This window comes from Neofelis nebulosa, chromosome 8 (assembly GCF_028018385.1).
Source record: "Neofelis nebulosa isolate mNeoNeb1 chromosome 8, mNeoNeb1.pri, whole genome shotgun sequence".
NCBI classification, from domain to species: Eukaryota; Metazoa; Chordata; class Mammalia; order Carnivora; family Felidae; genus Neofelis; species Neofelis nebulosa.
In genome coordinates, this window is record NC_080789.1 from 54,045,558 (window position 1) to 54,064,600 (window position 19,043).

The 19,043-nt window shown below is 35.2% G+C and overlaps 1 protein-coding gene across 5 annotated transcripts in view; it reads right to left on the minus strand.

Moving 5' to 3' along the window:
• MON2 (MON2 homolog, regulator of endosome-to-Golgi trafficking) overlaps window positions 1–19,043 on the minus strand; it is a 124,132-nt gene that overhangs the window by 20,941 nt on the left and 84,148 nt on the right. For 3 of the 5 annotated variants that reach the window (XM_058742161.1, XM_058742164.1, XM_058742165.1), the window contains 7 exons: window positions 17,848–18,010; window positions 15,690–15,983; window positions 13,352–13,550; window positions 8,942–9,570; window positions 4,381–4,524; window positions 3,764–3,781; window positions 3,352–3,480 (listed from right to left, as the gene is read on the minus strand). In XM_058742161.1, the coding sequence (XP_058598144.1) occupies window positions 3,352–3,480; window positions 3,764–3,781; window positions 4,381–4,524; window positions 8,942–9,570; window positions 13,352–13,550; window positions 15,690–15,983; window positions 17,848–18,010 (1,576 nt within the window). The remainder of the gene's footprint in view (window positions 1–3,351; window positions 3,481–3,763; window positions 3,782–4,380; window positions 4,525–8,941; window positions 9,571–13,351; window positions 13,551–15,689; window positions 15,984–17,847; window positions 18,011–19,043) is intronic. The other 2 variants (XM_058742162.1, XM_058742163.1) reach the window with 2 other exon arrangements.

Genomic DNA, 19,043 nt, shown 5'->3' on the forward strand with positions numbered 1-19,043 from the left:
CCATTAAAGAACTAATTTGGTGGTTCAGAATGAAGTCCTCTGGCTATAGTTCTATCCAGCAACTACAAGGCTAGACTGATCAAACTCCCAGTTTCAGCATATCAGCAGATAATGTACATTAGAGTAAAAATCCTACTTTTATATAAAAATCCTAGTCTCAGAAAGATAAAGAGTAGCAGAGATAAATTTTCATATTCAAGGTTATGGAGTGAATATAAAACTTAATTTCATCATCCTCCATACAAATTATTACTTACTCACTCACTCACTTCGTGAACCATTACATGTTAGCATGAAATGGGCCTCCACTAAGAGATAATTAGCCTAGCCAGATCTATTCCTTTCCTTTCCCCAGGTGCTTTGGGGGAACCTGACTTCAATTCCATTTGGGATTTAGGGTAAAGAGATGATTAGCTCATTAAGCCAATCAATCCACTCCATTTCCCTGACCATAATCACTGGTTCAAGACTGGGCATAGGACTAAAGCTGGTCCAATTAAGGTTAATTTTAGAAACTTAAGAAGAATAATATAAGAACCACGTATATACACACACCTTGTACTGGACATCAAACCCCTTATTAGCCTGTAACTATGAGGAGAAACATGGGGTGTAATCAATCTTTGGAAAAGCAGAATGGAGAGAAAAAAAAAACTTGATTTTTGTTGACACTGCAGAACCACTGGATAAACAAATCCTAAAACCCTCCATCTCTGAATTTTCCAACTAAGCATGGCAATAAATCCCTTTTATTGTTAAGGCTAATCAGAGCCTGAGTGTTTGCCATTTGCAAAGAAAACAGTGCTAAATTATACAAGGGCCAGTCTAAGTTAACATTTTATAACTCAAGGTTAGATAAAAGAAAAATATAATTAACTACTACAATTAATATTTTACTGAAATTAAGGGAATGTTACACACAGTAGATTTATGTGATTTGTACATTTTTTGTTTAAAAACATGTAAGCAACTAAGATGGAGATTGGTTTAAAGCATATACTAAGTAAATCTGTGTGGAACTGGGAAATCTGCTCTTGCTGCCACAGAGCTCACAATTTTTGAGAAAGAAAGAGCCTTGTCCAATTAATCACATTACAGTGTAGTGAGTGGCATCAAGAAAGGGGCAGCATAGGAGCGCATGGGTGGCTCAGTCAGCTAAGCGTCCAACTCTTGTTTTTTTTTTAATGTTTACTTATTTATTATTTATTTTTAATGTTTATTTATTATCTTTGAGAGAGAGATAGGCAGAGTGCGAGCGGGAGAGGGGCAAAGAGAGAGGAAGACACAGAATCCGAAGCAGGCTCCAGGCTCTGAGCCATCAGCACAGAGCCCGATGCGGGGCTCGAACCCATGACCCGTGAGACTGTGACCTAAGCCAAATTTGGGCACTCAATTGACTGAGCCACCCAGGTGCTCCAAAGCATCCAACTCTTGATTTCAGCTCAGGTCATGCTGTCACAGTTCTGAGTTCAAGCACCACACTGTGAGTGCACAGCCTGTTTGGGATTTTCTCTCTCCCTCTCTCTGCCTGCTCACACAAGCTCTCTCTTAAAATAAACAAACATTTTTTTTTAAAAGGGGTAGGGGGAAGGAGTACAGAAAAAAGATTATTTAATTCTTTTAAACATACAAACTGATTCATGTCACTCTTCAATGGCTAAAGAATAAAGTCTGATTCCTTACGATGGCTTATAAGAACCATAGCTATTTTTTAAGACTTATTCTAGGTCCTGACATCTCCGTAAATGGAATTTCTCAAAATTTCTTTAAAAAATACCACAATCTTTTACATTGCTTAATCCCTTGCCTTCTCCCTAGCAAATCTATTACTCCTTCAAGTGTCACTTCTGTTGATCCTTGCCAAAATCCTCTGGACAGTTCAGTTATTTCCTTGTCTATGGGGGATGGGAGGTGGGAACCTAACTTTTTACTCAGCACTGACTACTTGGCAAGTATCATTATAAGCTTTATCTCGAATGAGTCTCTCAATAGTTAAGACATATAAGTGGTATTGGTATCAACCTTCTTTTATAGATGAGAAACGCTCTGACAGGTCCATTTACCCAAAATTATACAGCAGCAAGTAAACAGCAATACACTCAGGCAGGTCTATCTGAATCCACTGTGTACTCTTCACTTAGGACTTAACATACTTTGTCTGCCTTTTCTATATTCCCTTCACTGAATTATTAAATGTAAGAATTATCTTGCTCATTTTTAAATTTCTACTAGTTAGTACCTGGCAACAGAGGTGCTTAAAAACTATTCTCAATGAATGAGGAGAGAACAGCTGTGATGGGATGAGTAGGGAGGGGAAGAAAGAGTATGACAAAAATCACGGGAAGGAGTTTAAAGAAGGTTAAGGGCAGTATCATAGGACAAGGAGGATAATTAGAAAAGCACACAGGATTTGAAGATTTGATCTTCTAAACTTTTAAGTCATTTCTGGAGCACCAAATGAAAGTAAGCCAGCATGCAGCGGGGTGAGAGCGAGTGGCAGCTTAGATGAAGGCCACAAGCTGTTTAAAGGAATTTGGAAGGAAAGAAAAGCTGAAAGAGGATGGGCCATTTGAGTAGGAAGTAAAGTGAGAGGAAGTTCTTCTATAAAGGGCTTAATCATCTTTCCAAGGTACAGTTTATGAGACTAAAAGGAAAATGAAACAAAGCGTCACCAACAAAAAAAGAGGGAAAAAGGAAAGGAGGGACACAGAGAGAAGGATGAGCTTTGAAACAGAGAAAGGCCTTCTCCATGAGGGAAGACAGTTCATACTGGCCTATAGAAGGCAAGGTTTAGGTGTGTTCTTCAAAACACAGGGAAAAAAAACAAGAAACAGACTTTGGAAGAATCAGACATAAATCCACTAAAGATGAGTTTTTGCAAATGGTTGTCCATACACTAGGGAACTGGCTTTAAAAACAAAAAAGGCATGCATGATATCAGTTAAGTCAATGGGCTATAAACTTCTCCCTGAATACTCATCAACCTTGAAGTATAAGAAACAGGATACTTTGTTATCATGTGGCAAAATTTAAGAAGTGTAAAAAATCCAATGCATACTTACTTCAAAATATTTTTCATTTAAAAAAGAACTTTTCTTCCCATACTTTGGCTAGCTAACTTGGATGTGAATTAAAAAAAAAAAAAAAAAAGAATTTTTCATACTGTAGAAAAATGGCTTCCTAAATACGATCCATGAATGTTGGAGAAAAGTCTCTACAAATAATTATATAAATATTTTCCATTATCTCAATATATGATAATATATCACTACCTATAATTTCAATAATTTACTGTAATTTCAATAATAGTATCATCATCAAGTGAAAGTATAGAAATTAAAAAAAAGATACCTTAATAATATTCTGGAGTACTTTCTCATTCACCACTGCTTTGTGACAGGCTGTTTTTTGGTATAAATCCACAACTACTTCTAAAGACCTTTCAGCAAACGGTACATAATTCAAGGCTACCCATTCCGCCTAAAAAGTAATATTTTCACATGGAGTTAAAAATAAATGAGATTAAATTATGTTGTTTTCAAAGAGAAACCTTCTTTGTCTTAAAGTTCAGTCCTTGGTTTTAGGTCAAGATTATATCACATGCAAAGTTTTCAAAGAGATACGTACTTCATGAAAGAGTAATTTTCAGCCAGGCAAAAATTAAAACTATCAGAAAAAGCAGAGAGCATTCTATCAAGTACTGGGAAGGATGTGTTTTACTTGTTGCCAATAGGTTAGGACAATTTTAGGAAATTTAACTCACCGGTGCAAATAGTTGGATCTATTGTGATTCCATTGTGTTGCAAGACAAATAGAATGAGAAAAGTTAATACACATTAAAACTACTTTTCGGATGATGTAAAATTATTTTATGTTGAGGGAACAAAATCAACCTGTGCATGCATTCAGAAACTTACTTTTCCTCTAAGCCAAAACAAAGCCAAAATTTGCCAACTATGGCTATAAAAATCTTTGACATAAAATCCAACTACATTTCACACCAGCAGTAGACAATTTATTTAGCACACACAGATTTCTTCATTTTGTATTACAGATATTTAGACAAGATTAGGCTTAGGGATTTAGAAGCCATTTTGTAATGGGGTGGGGCAGCCAAGAAAGGACCTCTGAAGAAAAATGTAACATGAAAGGCCAAACTTTCTAGAGAACTACTTGGGAAAGGAAAGTCAAAAACAAGAAAAAAATAGAACACAGAAAAGGTTTTCCAAAAAGTGTTTCTTTTCAGTTTAAACTGTTAACAGACATATGAAAGTTTATTTGTAAATGACAAATTTCTGAGATACTCAAAAGTCCATCTTAAGTGGAACTGTTAATAAGGCATGAAATCTTACAGAAAAAATATAATTTAGAGTAAATTACCTGATTATATTTTGCATTTGCAATGTGCTTTGTTTCCAGCTGTCCATACTGTGGAGGTTTACAGGAAAATTCCACAAATGCCAGTAACTGGTCAAATATAGCTGGATACATTATCTGCATGTTTTCTGGCCCTACACAGATGGCCTATAAAAGCAAAATATGAACAATAGAATGGATAATCTAAATTCCAATAAGTTCTTCACTGTATATGCACTTAACCAAAGAATCTGACTGTCCTATTTTATATAAGCATTATACAATCTTTTATAAGCCCTGAAGGACACAGCTACTACAAGCTATTTTAAGCTATTATTGAATACAGTGTAAGCTAACTGTGTTGATCAGCTAAAAAATGCCTTTTAATAAAAAGTGTGATTTATTACTTAACAGGCTAGAAAAAGAGCAAGCACTTGAAGAGAAGTCCCAGGCAGTCCTGAGGTTCCACAATCCGATCATTTGTTCAGTAATACAGCCATTAGGTCATCAAGAATGCTTCACTGACCAAGAGGATATTGACTGATACTGACTTCTATTTAAGAAATGGCATCAGTTCACTGAAATGACAGCTGATTTCTGCACTATGCTTAGTCTCCTAACTTTAACAAATAATCATGTATACCATCATTGGGAAAATGTGTGAAAATTTGTTTCTAAAAGAAATGTATATGTGAATTTTTTGACATGGCAGTGTATATTTAATGTCTAATGTATCTAAATATACAGACTTGATTTAAAACAAAACAATTTAAAATTTTTAATAGAAATTAAACTTATTGCTATAAATAATTTGATAAAACAGAATAAAATACATATCCTGACACTACAGATTTTAATTACTTCAGATAGCCTGAAAGTACTTAAAATGAGTCTTATATTTTCATTTTTTCTAGCAACAAATGTGTTTTCTCCTCCCATCCTTTCACAAATTCCTGTTTTAATGTTTCTTTTCTGTGTGAAAAATACTCAATGACAGTATTTATGTAGTATCTAAAATACACTTGTGCTTTATTTACAAAACAAAAAACATAATCATTCTGCACTTGAATACTCTCAAAATACTAGATCAAAATTCAAAGCATTTCCAATTTTTAGGGAATTCCTTTAAAAAGATGCACACAACATTTATGTTTTTCCAGAACCCATGGCTTTTTGATCTGTCAGATAATAGATTAATTTTATCTTCCCTCAGAGAAGACAGAGCCATTTAGTTGTAACTGAAGTTTTAGAGAAAAGTGTCTTGAAATATAAAGTAGATAAGCAAAGTGCTGCCCATACCTAAGTTAGATCATCCTATAAATACAATGTAAAAAAAGAAAAAAAAAGATATCTAATACTATCTCTCAATATTTGGTTATTTTTCTCTGTAATAGTGAATTAGAGGAATCTGAATGGTATACAGCCTAAAAAAATCACTCTACTGACTGCTTCTGTTAAATTTCACTTTCTTTTTTATTAAGCTCTTGCTGAGTCTTAATTCTCAGAAGTAAATAAGCAGTAATTACTGTGAAAAAGAAATAATTATCCTAAGTGGATTCTTAAGTTTCAAGGACTAAAAAAAAGTAAAGCCCATATGATTAGCTTACAAAACTAAGTATTAACAGTTTCTCTGGAAATATCTTAGCACCAAACAATGACTTTGACTACATATTTCAATTTTCAGTGGCTATTTATAAAAAGAAAACATACTGTATTGTTATAGCTGACTTAATAAGCAATTCCAGGATCTTAAAATGCATACTATTGAATTGACATTAAAAAAAAAAAAAACTCCATCTAAGAAAAAGTTATTGGTTTTCTTTCAGTATTCTTAAATTTGTATATCAGAAAAAACTATAGTATGAACCTGATAACAGATTTCAGTTCAAAAGCTAAGAATCAGTCAGCAAGCTGCACATTTCCTATTAGTCCAGTTTGAAAACTGTATGTGAAAACAAGAACAGAAAATGGACATCCAACCTCTCCCGTGGTTCAAGGTTTCTCTTATTAAGTCCTTAAACAATAATTCATTCAGTGCCTACTTATACAAAGACTTTTTTTTGCCCCCTCAACTCAGATACTAAGATCTATGCCAGGGAACTTGATGATACAGACAGTAACAGCTAACATTCACTCAATGTTTAACTGTGCCCAGCAGTAAATGCCTTGCAAATCCCACTTAATAAGAAAAAAAATTGTAGATTTATCATTTTCATTTTATAGATTAGGAAGCTCATGAATAAAGAGAGTCAGAAACTTGCCCCGTTAAGCAGCAGGCAGGGCTGCACTGCACAACTCCCTGGGCACCATTCACACACAATGTGCCAGTGTCTCCTGGAGTACCCCTCCAATAGTCTTCATGATGGAGGCAGATACAGCATCCAGCCATCTGACTGGAAGTTTAGTAATAAATAAGACAGATGCAGTCTCCTGACCTCAGAACTCAGGGAAAACAGAATCAAATTCTCAGGTCCCACGCATGTCAAAATATCTTGGCCAAGAAAAATTAATTAGCATACATAACTAAATCAATTTAGTGGGATCTAGTGATTTAAAAACCAAGAGAAGACTGTCACTCTGTAGCTTTGAACTATGTAAGGGTAAACGTGAAATAAAAAATGAGTTTTTTACAAAGGAAATTATCTTTAACCAATAAAAAGTTTTGTTGGAAAACTAATTTAATTATAAAGTCCCAAAGCAAGTAAATTTTGCTTATGAAAAAATTTTCTGACACACGTGGGAAAAAAACACAGAAACACTTTTACTGATAGTGAAATATCTTACTTTTTCCATTAGGAAATATTAAAGACACCATATGTCTGAATCATATTCAAGTGTTATAAAATACCCTTTAGATAATTATAGAAGTAATAAACAACAGCTAGAGTGAGAATTAGTAATGCAAAATTGCATCAGTTGATACAAATGAACAACAAATAAGGCTTCCTAAGTTTCAGAATGAAGGTATATGTTGTTTTCAAAACTAGTAAGAGCTCAGAAAAAGTTCCTAGTAGTTGAAGTAAATTATTCTACTTGTTCTCACACTGCTAAAGCAGAGCTTTTAAAAATAAAATTATACAGCCTGCGTGGCTCAGTCAGTCAAGCGTCCGACTTTGGCTCAGGTGATCTTGCGGTTAGGGAGTTTGAGCCCCCATCAGGCTCTGTGCTGACAGTTCAGAGCCTGGAGCCTGCTTTGGATTCTGTGACTCCCTCTCTCTCTGCCCATCCCCTGCTTGCACTCTCTGTCTCTCTCTCTCCCCAAAATAAAAAGCATTAAACATACATACATACATAAATAAATAAAATTATATAATTTCTTTCCTTGAAAAGAATTTTGGAGGTTTGTTGTTATTTCTTTGTTTATAAAAACCTGAATCTAACATCTAAATGCGTGTTGTAGATTATAAACATCACTTAAGGTCTGTGCTTTGTTTTGCTGACAGAATAACTTTCCAATTCCCTCCAGGGCACTGCATAAGTAACATGTGCATGGTCAATCAAGGGGGGAAAAGTAGGTACTAACAGGCTACTTTTTTTCTTCACTGAAAATAAAAACAGCTATTTTGATTTCAATTGTGGAAAACTGATAACCCTACAATAAAATTTTTTTAAATGTCAGATTCTCTTAAAATTTAAGTTTCTACACAATTTGTTTCTCTGCACAAACAACTAGGGTTAAAGAGATCAAGGTTACTGCACAGCTAGACTTCTTCCAGAGCCAGTGAAGAGGTATTCTGGTGTAGCAGAAACCACTACTTTCACTGTGAAAGTTTTCATCATTCCAGCTGGATATAATGCAATCAGCTAATTAGAAAACGATCTGCCATACACAAATCTGGTAACACATGAGTAATCAGAATCTAGTTCCATTCTCATTTTGCTAGAATGTCACAGCGACTTTGCTGGAATTGCTGGCTCCTCGGTTGGCATTTCTCTGTTTAGCAGTTTGGTTGTTGTGAATTGTGCCAACAATTACCTTGCTAGTTTAGAGAACTCTTTGATTCTGATCTGGTTTTGCCTGCTAGTTGGAATTTGCTCAATGATTTTTAGGTCTGTTTTAGTAACTTTCACAGTAACAAAACACACACAGGTAAAATCTATCTTTTTGCAATTTCTGTGAGAAACATACTTTTAAATTTATTCTTACTTCTTTTTTTAAAATATAAGCTTCCAACAATTCCAGAGCTAAATTTAAGTACAATGAAAAAATACAGATATATATAATCTCATAACTTATTGATTTTCTAATTATAGAAGTACTTCACTAAAGCTGTTATTCAGAGAAGTATATACCCTCTTGTGAAGAGCTGCATAATCAAACCAAAAATGTTGGTGAATAGAAAAAAAAGGATACAGGCAGTTTCTGAAACTCTCTCAAAATAAACCTGAATTACCTTTTCAAATACATCAGAAAGCCCTAAGTTTTTAAAGTAACTGGATGTTTAGAACCTTGGGTTAATCTGAAAGTATGCATATACAACAATCTTGCTGATCCAGAATTTATCTTAAAAAATATGTGGCAAACTAAAAAACTTCCAGAGAACCACACACGTTATTGTTTAGACAGCCACTGAAACTCTATTACCTTCTGGAGAACATCTAAAGCTGTAAGCACAGCTTCTTGTAAACTTGTCAAAACTGCTTCAGTATAAGATGGAAGAATGAAAGGGGACGCGTCTGAACTTATGGGGACTGACACAGCACTATGCAGTGTGATTCCCAGCTTCTGCAAGTCGCCCATGCTGAAACCAGCCTTTATGTGCTGGTAGAGAGCTGGGAATATCTGAGTTAAAGCTGTAAGGAAAGGCTGGCTGGGGATGAAAGTCAATTTGTCAAAAGTAACAGGAGGCTTAGTGCTTTCCGATCCAATTCTATACCAGGTATTCCACGCAGCCCACCAGAGATTCAAATCTTCAAGCTCGTCAGTAACTATGGGTGGCTCAGAGCTGTTGTATCGTCCAAGTTTCTCTCCAATGGAATCTGTTCTTACAAACGGTCTGCTCAGGCCAGGGCCTGATATGGACCCTAGCAGGACAGGCACAGGTACATTAACTGCAGGTGGTGTCTCGGGCTTATCTGAGTCTCTGACGGGGGACACAATCTGTAAAATTTCCTGGAAGCTTTTCAGGGCAGCCAGAGATACTTCATTGTTTTTGCTGAGTGCAGCTGATTGTATATGGTCAAGAAGAACATCCCATGCTCTTGAAAAATCTCCTGTATTGGGAAGAGAAAAACAAAATCTATCAAAATGGTCAAGATTTCTCAGACTATTGCAAACTTTACAATTTATTTTTCTGTTTAAATTCTTATAAAACTGAAGAAATATGATCAAGTACTAAGGTACTAACAGTGTGAATTAAAATCAATGAAACCTTGGAGCGCCTGGGTGGCTCAGTCAGTTAGGCCTCTGACTTCAGCCGTCTGACTTCGGCTTGGGTCATGATTTCATGGCTTGTGAGTTCAAGCCCCATGTTGGGCTCTGTGCTGACAGCTCAGAGCCTGGATCATGCTTCGGATTCTGTGTCTCCCTCTCTGTCGGTCCCTCCTGTGTTCTTACTCTGTCTCTCTCAAAAATAAATAAAAAAATTTTTTTAATTAAAAAAAAAGAAAATCAATGAAACCCAAATATCAAGTAAAAATTTTTTTTCAGATCTAGGGACAAAGGGCACCAAGAAGAGGATGAGTATAGCAATGTTTTGGTCTTAAGAACAAAACTCTATAGGGGCACCTGTGTGGCTCAGTTGGTTGAGACCAGTTCTTGATTTAGGTTCAGGTCGTGACCCCAGGGTGGTGGGATCAAGCCCCAGGTCATGGGATTGAGCTCTGCATCAGGGACTCTGCACTGAGCGTTGAGCCTACTTGATTCTTTCTCTCTCTCTGCCTCCTTCCCTCACTTATGCTCTCTAAAATTAAAAAAAAAAAATTAAATAAAAAATATTAAAAACAAAACTCTATAAATGTATATACACATGTTCACACTATTTCCTAGTTATTTCTGCCTACGGAAAACAGAATAAAAATGTAAGAGGGTAAAAACAAAAGCTTTTCAGTAACAACTTTGATTTACTCATCTACCTTTATTTAATGATTAAGATAAGATGTTCTCACTCTTAAACATATTGGAAAAGTTACAAATTATAACAGAATAATATGTATTTTTTTATTGGCCTAAGTTTTTAAAATACACTATGCTCTACTCATGAAATCTCAACTTCACGCCTTTTCATATTTTAATAACTTAGAGCTGCAGAATTCTTCTTTTATTTCGTTGTAGAATTTTCTTAAACATTTCTTCCCAATTACAGTGAGTCACCAGAAGAAAGTGCACCATAAAGAAGAGACTGTCTTTTTACAACTTTGAGTCTAGATCTGCTCCTCTCATGTGAAATGGAGTCTGCTGACCCACCCACAGCAGAGTATGGGCTGAGTGGCAATTGTTGGCTTCCACTGATCAATCCAATCTCTTGTTCTACTCCTATGATCAGGTAAGCACATTTATGTTGAAGTTCTTTACAGCCACATGTAGTCTGTTTCTATGAAACCCAGCAAAAATGACCTTGTTCCTAGAGCAATTTACCCCAATGGCTTTGTTAACAGAATGGCTTATTACCCACATACATGCATTTAACACAAAAATCAGAAGAACTGACATTTTCCAAAGCAGGGTGACATAAGTAGGCTGTGAAATACATAAATAATTAAGGTTTAAAGTCATTTCGCAAAGGCTATAAGTGAGTAAATTTTTAAATTTTTCCTCATATTTCTGAGGAAGCAATCAGTTAACAGAAAAGCTGGAAGTAGTTCTGGGATGAAACAATAGGTACTACTCTGCCTATACAGGACAAAAAATAACACCTGGCCAGTTATATGCCTCTTCCTTTCCACGTTTTTTTTTTTTTTTTTTAATTAAAAATTGAGGTATAACTTACATACAATAAAAAACAGATTTTTTAAAAGTTTGTTTATTTTGAAAGTGAGAGCACGTGTGTGCAAGTAGAGAAGGGGCAGAGAAAGAGGGAGAGAGAGAATCCCAAACAAATAGGCTCTGCTCATGGGGCTCGATAGGAACCATGAGACCATGACTTAAGCTGACATCAGAATGGGGACTCAATCTCATATTTAGAATATTCCATACCACAGGAAGGAAAACCCTGTAATTCCTCTTTTAAAATATTCTATACCTAGGAAAAAGTACACATTCTAAAAGACTAGATGTAAGTATATATTGTTCATGGTTATGTTGAAAATATGAACCTTATTCTAAAATAATATAGACCATTTTCCAATATTCAAATTATAAAAAACTACTAAGGCTACACAAACAGCCTTCATTTTTAAAAAACTAGATCTTTATTAGGTTTTACATTTATTTATTTATTTATTTAATTTTTGATGTTTGTTTTTGAGAGACAGAGTGTGAGCAGGGGAGGGCAGAGAGAGAGAGAAGGAGACACAGAATCCGAAGCTGGCTCCAGGCTCTGAGCTTTTAGCACAGAGCCTGATTTGGGGCTTGAACCCACCGACTGAGATCATGACTTGAGCCGAAGTTGGGTATTTAACTGACTAAGCCACTCAGGTGCCCCATACTTTTAAAAATTTTTAATGTTTATTTTTGAGAGAGAGAGAGAGAGAGAGAGACGGGGGGGGGGGGGGTGAGGGGCAGAGAGAGAGAGAGAGAGAGAGGGAAACACAGAATCCAAAGCCAGCTCCAAGCTCCAAGCTGTAAGCCCAGAGACTGATGTGGGGCTCAAACTCATGAACCATGAGATCATGACCTGAGCCAAAGTCTGACACTTAACCAACTATGCCACTCCGGTGCCCCAGGTTTTAGCTTTTAAAATAAAGTAACTATGATGGAAGTTTTTTGGTTTTTGTTTTTTTAAGTTTATTTTGAGAGAGAGAACATGAATAGGGGAGGGGTAAAGAGAGAGGAAATGAGAGAGAATCCCAAGCAGGCTTCACACTCAGGGCTCATATTCATAAAGTGTGAGGTCATGACCTGAGCCAAAATCAAGAATCCGACGTTTAACCAACTGAGCCATCTAGGTGCCCTATCACAGACGTATTAAAAATGATGCTTATTTTGTCAAAACTCAGCAAATATATAGTTAAGACTGGTACATTTCATTTTATGTAAATTTTATATGGAAATAAAAAGCTAGGATTTTTATATACATTTAACATTAAGCTCTAGGAGAGCAAAAAGGATCAAACATTAGAGACCACTTTTGGTAAAAAAAGGAAAAAATGAACATGAAGAACACACAAAACTGCTGATGGAAAGAATAAATATGCTTATGCTTTAACATAAACAGGAACAAAAAAGCCAAATATAAAATAATAATTTGTAAAAATGCAATAATATGTACAGCATGCTCATAATTTTATAAACCAGTATTTCTGTTCCATTCACTTTTCTCTACCCCCCTCACCACTATCATCAGAACTGAAGGTATAATCTACAGTGGGGCTTCTCAATCTCAGTATTATTGACATTTACACATTCTCTCTGCCTATAAAATTCTTCACATTTCATCCTACCCTTGCCTGATGGAACTACTACTGACCATTCAGACCTCAGGTAAAATACTGCTTCCTTAGGGAAGCTTACCTGGAACTCATAGGCCTGGTCAAATAACTATTATAAGCTTACAAAGCACCACTCCTTTGTAGCATTTATCACTGTAGCAATTTTGCATTTATTTATGTAATTACAGTTATTCCCTTATGCCCATGACAACAAAGATGTTGTGTATTTTATTCATCATTGTATCCCCTAGAGGCTAGCCCATATGAGGTAAATTACACATTTTCTCAACAAAATGAATGAAACTGTGTATGCTTATGCACACACCACACATAAACAAAAACTGACATTAAGACATTATTCTTGGGAAGTAGCATTATATACAAATTTTTTTAAAATCTCCTAAATTTTTCAAATTGCCTTTAAAATGAGTTACTTGTTTAACTAGAGGGAAAAATGCATATATACCTAAAGGTTGCAGTAAATATCTTCTAGTGTTAAAGATTCTTGCTACTCCGGCCAATGTTAAAACCCAGGTCTCTGCCCACTGCTTCTCTGCTGTGTCCCTTGAATGATGAATGAGAATATTCCCACCTCCAGACTCAATCTTTTCTTTGTCTGCAGTGGTAGAAGATTCCCGAACTCGGTCCAACAGATGAAAGAGAACCTGAATATTTATAAAAATGCATATAAAAATAACATAGCTTAAATAAAAGCATAGCAACTAAGAACTGTCACAACAAAAGTCACAAGAAATTACATCAGACAGATCAATCCAATATATTAGAAAAAATAGAAGTATTATATTAAGTTTATACTTGAAGTTATAGAATATGAAAAATGTTTTAATTTGATTGGATATTTTCTAAGACTTGTTGACGTATCAACAGAGCATCTATGGGGTAATGTGTAAGAAGGGACTGAAGCTAAGGAATTCAGTCCAGGCAAAAAACAGAATTATAGAAGACATCTAAATAGAGGTTATAACTCAAGTTTCGGGACTAGATGAGGGTGCTTGAAAATATCAAGCAGGAAGTGTCTGGGACTTGGAGAATGTTTACATTTAAAGCGTAGATTCAGGGGAAGGAGTTGAAGAAAAAAAATAAAAATGAAAAAGACAAGCAAAAGCATTCTGTGAAACAGAAGCCAAGGGAAGAGAAATTTCAAGGAGAAAATAGCCAACAGTATTAAATGCTACCAAAAAAAAAAAAAAAATGAGTAGGATAAGAACTAAACTTAGGGCGAACATTTTGGCAATTAGAAGACTACCTGTAGCCTATGAACAATTTCTGTGGTTCTCAAAATATGGTCTCAGAACCAACAGCATAGCATCACCCAAGAAATTCACAGACATGCAAATTCTCAGGCTCTGTGACAGGGGGATCAAAAAAAATCACAAACTCTGGGGGTCTGGGGGTGGTAAGACTTCAAGGGGACTCTGTTACTAAGGTTTAAGAGGCTTTGAATTAGAATAATCTAGAAATCATATTAAAGGGTCAAGAGAATGCAGGAGAGGTGAGGAAGGAAAAAAATTCACTGAGAATTAGGCAGCAAGATTAACAATAAAGCTGTTTAAAATGAAAATAGGAATCAGAGAAAATATCAGTTTGTTTTTTAAAATACTAGTAAGGGAGACTAAAGCATGTTTATGATTAGAATAAGAGCCAACAGATAGAGCTGAAACAGAACACAGAGGAAGGAGAAGAGATTTTAATTATTTTTATTAGTAAATGCACATTAATTTTTTAAATGTTTATTTACTGATTTGGAGAGAGAGACACAGCAAAAGAGAACGTGAGCGGGGGGGAAAGGCAGAGAGAGAAGGAGACAGAATCCCAAGCAGCTCCACATCATCTGCCCAGAGCCCAAAGCATGGCTACATTATTAATTTTTTAAGAAGACATTCTGGAGTCTTTTTTATTAAATTGAAGAAAAATTGTTAAATACAATTAGGATTTACTATGTTGCCTATTACCAAACTTAACTGATCTCAGATTCACAAAAGCAGTGTAAAGACGATGAGCAGAATTTTATTTTATTTATTTTATTTTATTTTTCAGGTTTATTTTTAAGTTTATTTAGTTTGAGAGAGAGAAAGAAAGAGAGAACACACACGTGAGGAGGGAAAGGACAGAGTGGGAAAGTAAGGATTATAAGCAGGTTCCTGCTGTCAACACATAGCCCAACACGGGGCTCGATCCCATGAACTGTGAGATCATGACCTGAGCCAAAATCAAGAGTCAGATGCTTACCTGACTAAGGCACCCAGGTGCCCTTGAACAGACTTGTATTAAAATGGAACAGACAGAACCAAAAAGGAAACCAAAGAGGAGATGCTCAATAATAAGCTGTTAGTTTTGTAAAAAAGGCTTAGAGGATAAAAAAGAAAAAGAAAAAATGAAACTGTATATTTAATGAACATACAGAATTTAACACTTAGAGGTTACTTCTGTTTGCTTAGTCTGCAAGTAAATTTCACTATTGTTGATATTCTTTCATTTATAAAATTCGTAGTTGATTACATTTCAATTATGTGGTTTTGCCACTTGGAAAAACAGGGAGAAAAAAGGGACAAAGGCAGAAATCAGAGACAGATATTAAGAGATGAAGATAGAAAAAGAGAGAATAGGCTTTCAATATGTAATTTGCTCCATGGTGTAACTTATAGCAGGACAAAACTAACATTTTGTCTGGCCAAAAGCACAAATGCATGGAAATTCTTCTTTAAAAATTAATAAGAACAAATTTAATCTAAAAATTTTTAAATCTGTCTCAAATGCTAATAACTCAGGCTAATACACAATACCTTCCAAATAACAGTATGCCATGTTGAATGCTGTAACAAAGTTCCATGTGCACCAATTGTTGAAAACAGAGTTTGCCCTGCACTTTTCCTCACAGCAGGACGGGGGTCCACACATAGTTCACCCAATTTTGCATAAAGACACAGCCACAAGCAATCAAACGGTGGTGCAGGGTGGAAGGGCCGATTTAAAACCACTCCTTTTTCTTCTGCCTGTTTTTGCTGTGCTGCCTCTTCTTTATTTAATTCCTTTTCAATAGTTTCCCCTCTTTGGAAAAAATAATCTGAAATATTCCACTAAAGAGCAAAGTAGAAAAATACCATTTCACTCACAGATTTTATTTTAAACACATAAATAAATATTCAATACATGATTGGTTGCTTTAACTTTCAGAAACAAAACCTTAAAAAGTCACTTCAGAAATTCCTTTTCTAGCAGAATAGATTTGAAAACATCTCTGTCATATGTCTCCATCTGATTTCAGGAGAATATGGGGAAACAATCTTGTGCTGACATTAATATTTTTAAATATTTTTGTTATGAAACATTTCAAGAACATACAAAATAAAACAAAACAAAAAACAGGGAAAATGTATCACCATATGAATGTACCCAAAACCTATTATTAACATTTTGGCATATTTATTTCGTGCCTATATTTTAAAATTTTTTTTTTTTTCAACGTTTTTTATTTATTTTTGGGACAGAGAGAGACAGAGCATGAACGGGGGAGGGGCAGAGAGAGAGGGAGACACAGAATCGGAAACAGGCTCCAGGCTCCGAGCCATCAGCCCAGAGCCTGACGCGGGGCTCGAACTCACGGACCGCGAGATCGTGACCTGGCTGAAGTCGGACGCTTAACCGACTGCACCACCCAGGCGCCCCACGTGCCTACATTTTATAAAAAATTAATCATGATACCATTATGACACCAAAAAAATTATTAACAGTTCTTTAATATCATTTAATGACATTTTATAATTTCATAGAACAATTACTATATCCTAACGTAGCTTATGACCTCATTCTCAACCACAGTACAGTGTATGAATTAATGAGAATTACACCAATGATAAAAATGTAGAGAATCCTATAAACATAAATATAAGAGGTGACACCAGGCAGTAATATAGTCAACACTGAATTAAATACTCTTTGGGAGGGATTCTATATGTGTGCTTATTTTCTTTCCTATGATTACATTTTAATAGTAACTTATCTAGCTTGTGAGGGATATCTGACTTTAAAATTTTCTGGCTTATAGAGGCGTCTGGGTGGCTCAGAAGGTTAACAGTGTCAGACTCTTTCATTTCAGCTCAGGTCCTGATCTCGTGGTTCAGGAGTTCAAGCCCCACGTTGGGCACCTCGCTAACAGTGCTGAATCTGCTTGGGATTCTCTCTCCCTCTCTCTCTGCCCCTCTCTTGCTCATGCTCCCCCACTCAAAAATACATAAACTTAAAAAATAAATAAATAAATAAGTAAAAACTTTTGGCTTATAATAAACTTTTAAAAATGTAAATAATTGCCTTCAAATGCATTTATATTAGAAACAGCTTTGTTTATTAATGTAATATTAATAACATCCTAACTTAGATTTTACTTCTACATTCAAAGTGAGTAAAATGAGGCTCAAAAGGTCAGTCATTAAACAATTAACAACAGGCACAGAGAATTAAAATACAAGTATATCTGTTCCCACAGTCAAGGCTCTTCCATTAACATATGCCTTCTAGTAGCTAACGAAGCAGAGTGGATGAACTACGGGACCATGTAAAGACTTTTATTGGAGCTTTATTTACTAAATAAGTAGTACATGAAAATGTTGCTACTAAAACAATATTGAAAATCAATTAATCCTTACACGAGAGTCAAATAAATATTTCTCTTTTATGTACTATTACTTGTTTACTAAATCCTCTCATGACAAGCCTTTTAAAGCAAAATTTCAGCTCAATAGATAAAAATTATTCCAAATATTCTATCAATGAATTATTTCTTAAATTATGTCATTTAATCCTTCATGCAAAATAAAAGTTTAGCACTTAAATGTCATTCAAACAACCCCATAAAACAAAAAGCCTATTTGCTTAGCATTCATTCTTAATTGCCTAACAATGATTTCTAAATTATATGATCACAAGAAAGGCAGTAATACTTACCAATAAACCTATTGAAGTTAAACTAATATTAAGTTCTTGGTTATGAAGTCCAAAGCTACCTGCTACATCTACAACAATCTGCAGGCATGTGCAAGGCATTGTTGGTAGAAAATCTGTCACAACCAACTGAAGACACTGGAATGCAGTTCGTATCAAGGATTCTCTAAAAAAAAAAGAAAAATAAATATATATTTATGCACTTAAAAGAAATGTAAGTAAAAATATACACCTTACAATAATTTGAACCAAGTTAAATTCTATTCTAAAATTTGAACAAGAGGGGTGCCTGGGTCGTTCAGTAGGTTAAGCATCAGATTCTTGATTTCAGTTCAGGCCCTGATCTCAAGGTTCCTGAGTTCGAGCCCCATGTCAGGTTCCTCATTGACAGTGCAGAGTCTGCTTGGGATTGTCTTTCTCTGCCCCTCCCTTGTTCATGCTCTCTCTCAAAATAAATAAAAATAAACTTTAAAATTTGGACCAAAAAATCTCCCCTAATATAGGTCATACGGTATTTTAACATTTACATAAATGTAAAAGAGATACTTATACTTAAATAAATTAACAAACAAAACTGAAGAAAGGATTTTGTATCAACCAGCCAAACAAAAGTTAGACATTAACAAAAAAAGGAAATTGACTATAGCTACTTTCTCACCACTATATCCCACAAATCTAGCATGGTGCCCAGCATATATGCAAACAGACACTTAATGAAAATGAGTTCCCCATTCTTTTTTATGCATATCTCATTTAAAATAATCCATCTAGTCTGCATAAGAAAATAGTATACTTTGAATTTCAAATGAAGAGAATAAGAAGTATTTGACTTTAGGGGCACCTGTGTGGCTTGTTCCTTGAGTGACTGACTTTGGCTCAGGTTACGATTTCATGGTTCATTGAGTTCAAGTCCCTCATTGGACTTTATGCTATCAGTGCAGAGCCCACTTCAGATCCTCTGGCCCTCTCTCTCTGCCCCTTCTCTGCTTGTGGTCTCTCTTTCTCTCTCTCTCTCTCTCTCTCTCTCTCAAAAATAAATAAACATTTTTTTTTTTAAAGAAGCATTTGACTTTAGAGAGAAATGGCAGTGGGGAAAAATAATAACAAAAGTGAATTATAATAGCTAACACTTACTGTTTGCTATGTCATGTACTTCCTGTTTTACATGTACTAAATAATATCTTACAACAACATCCTAT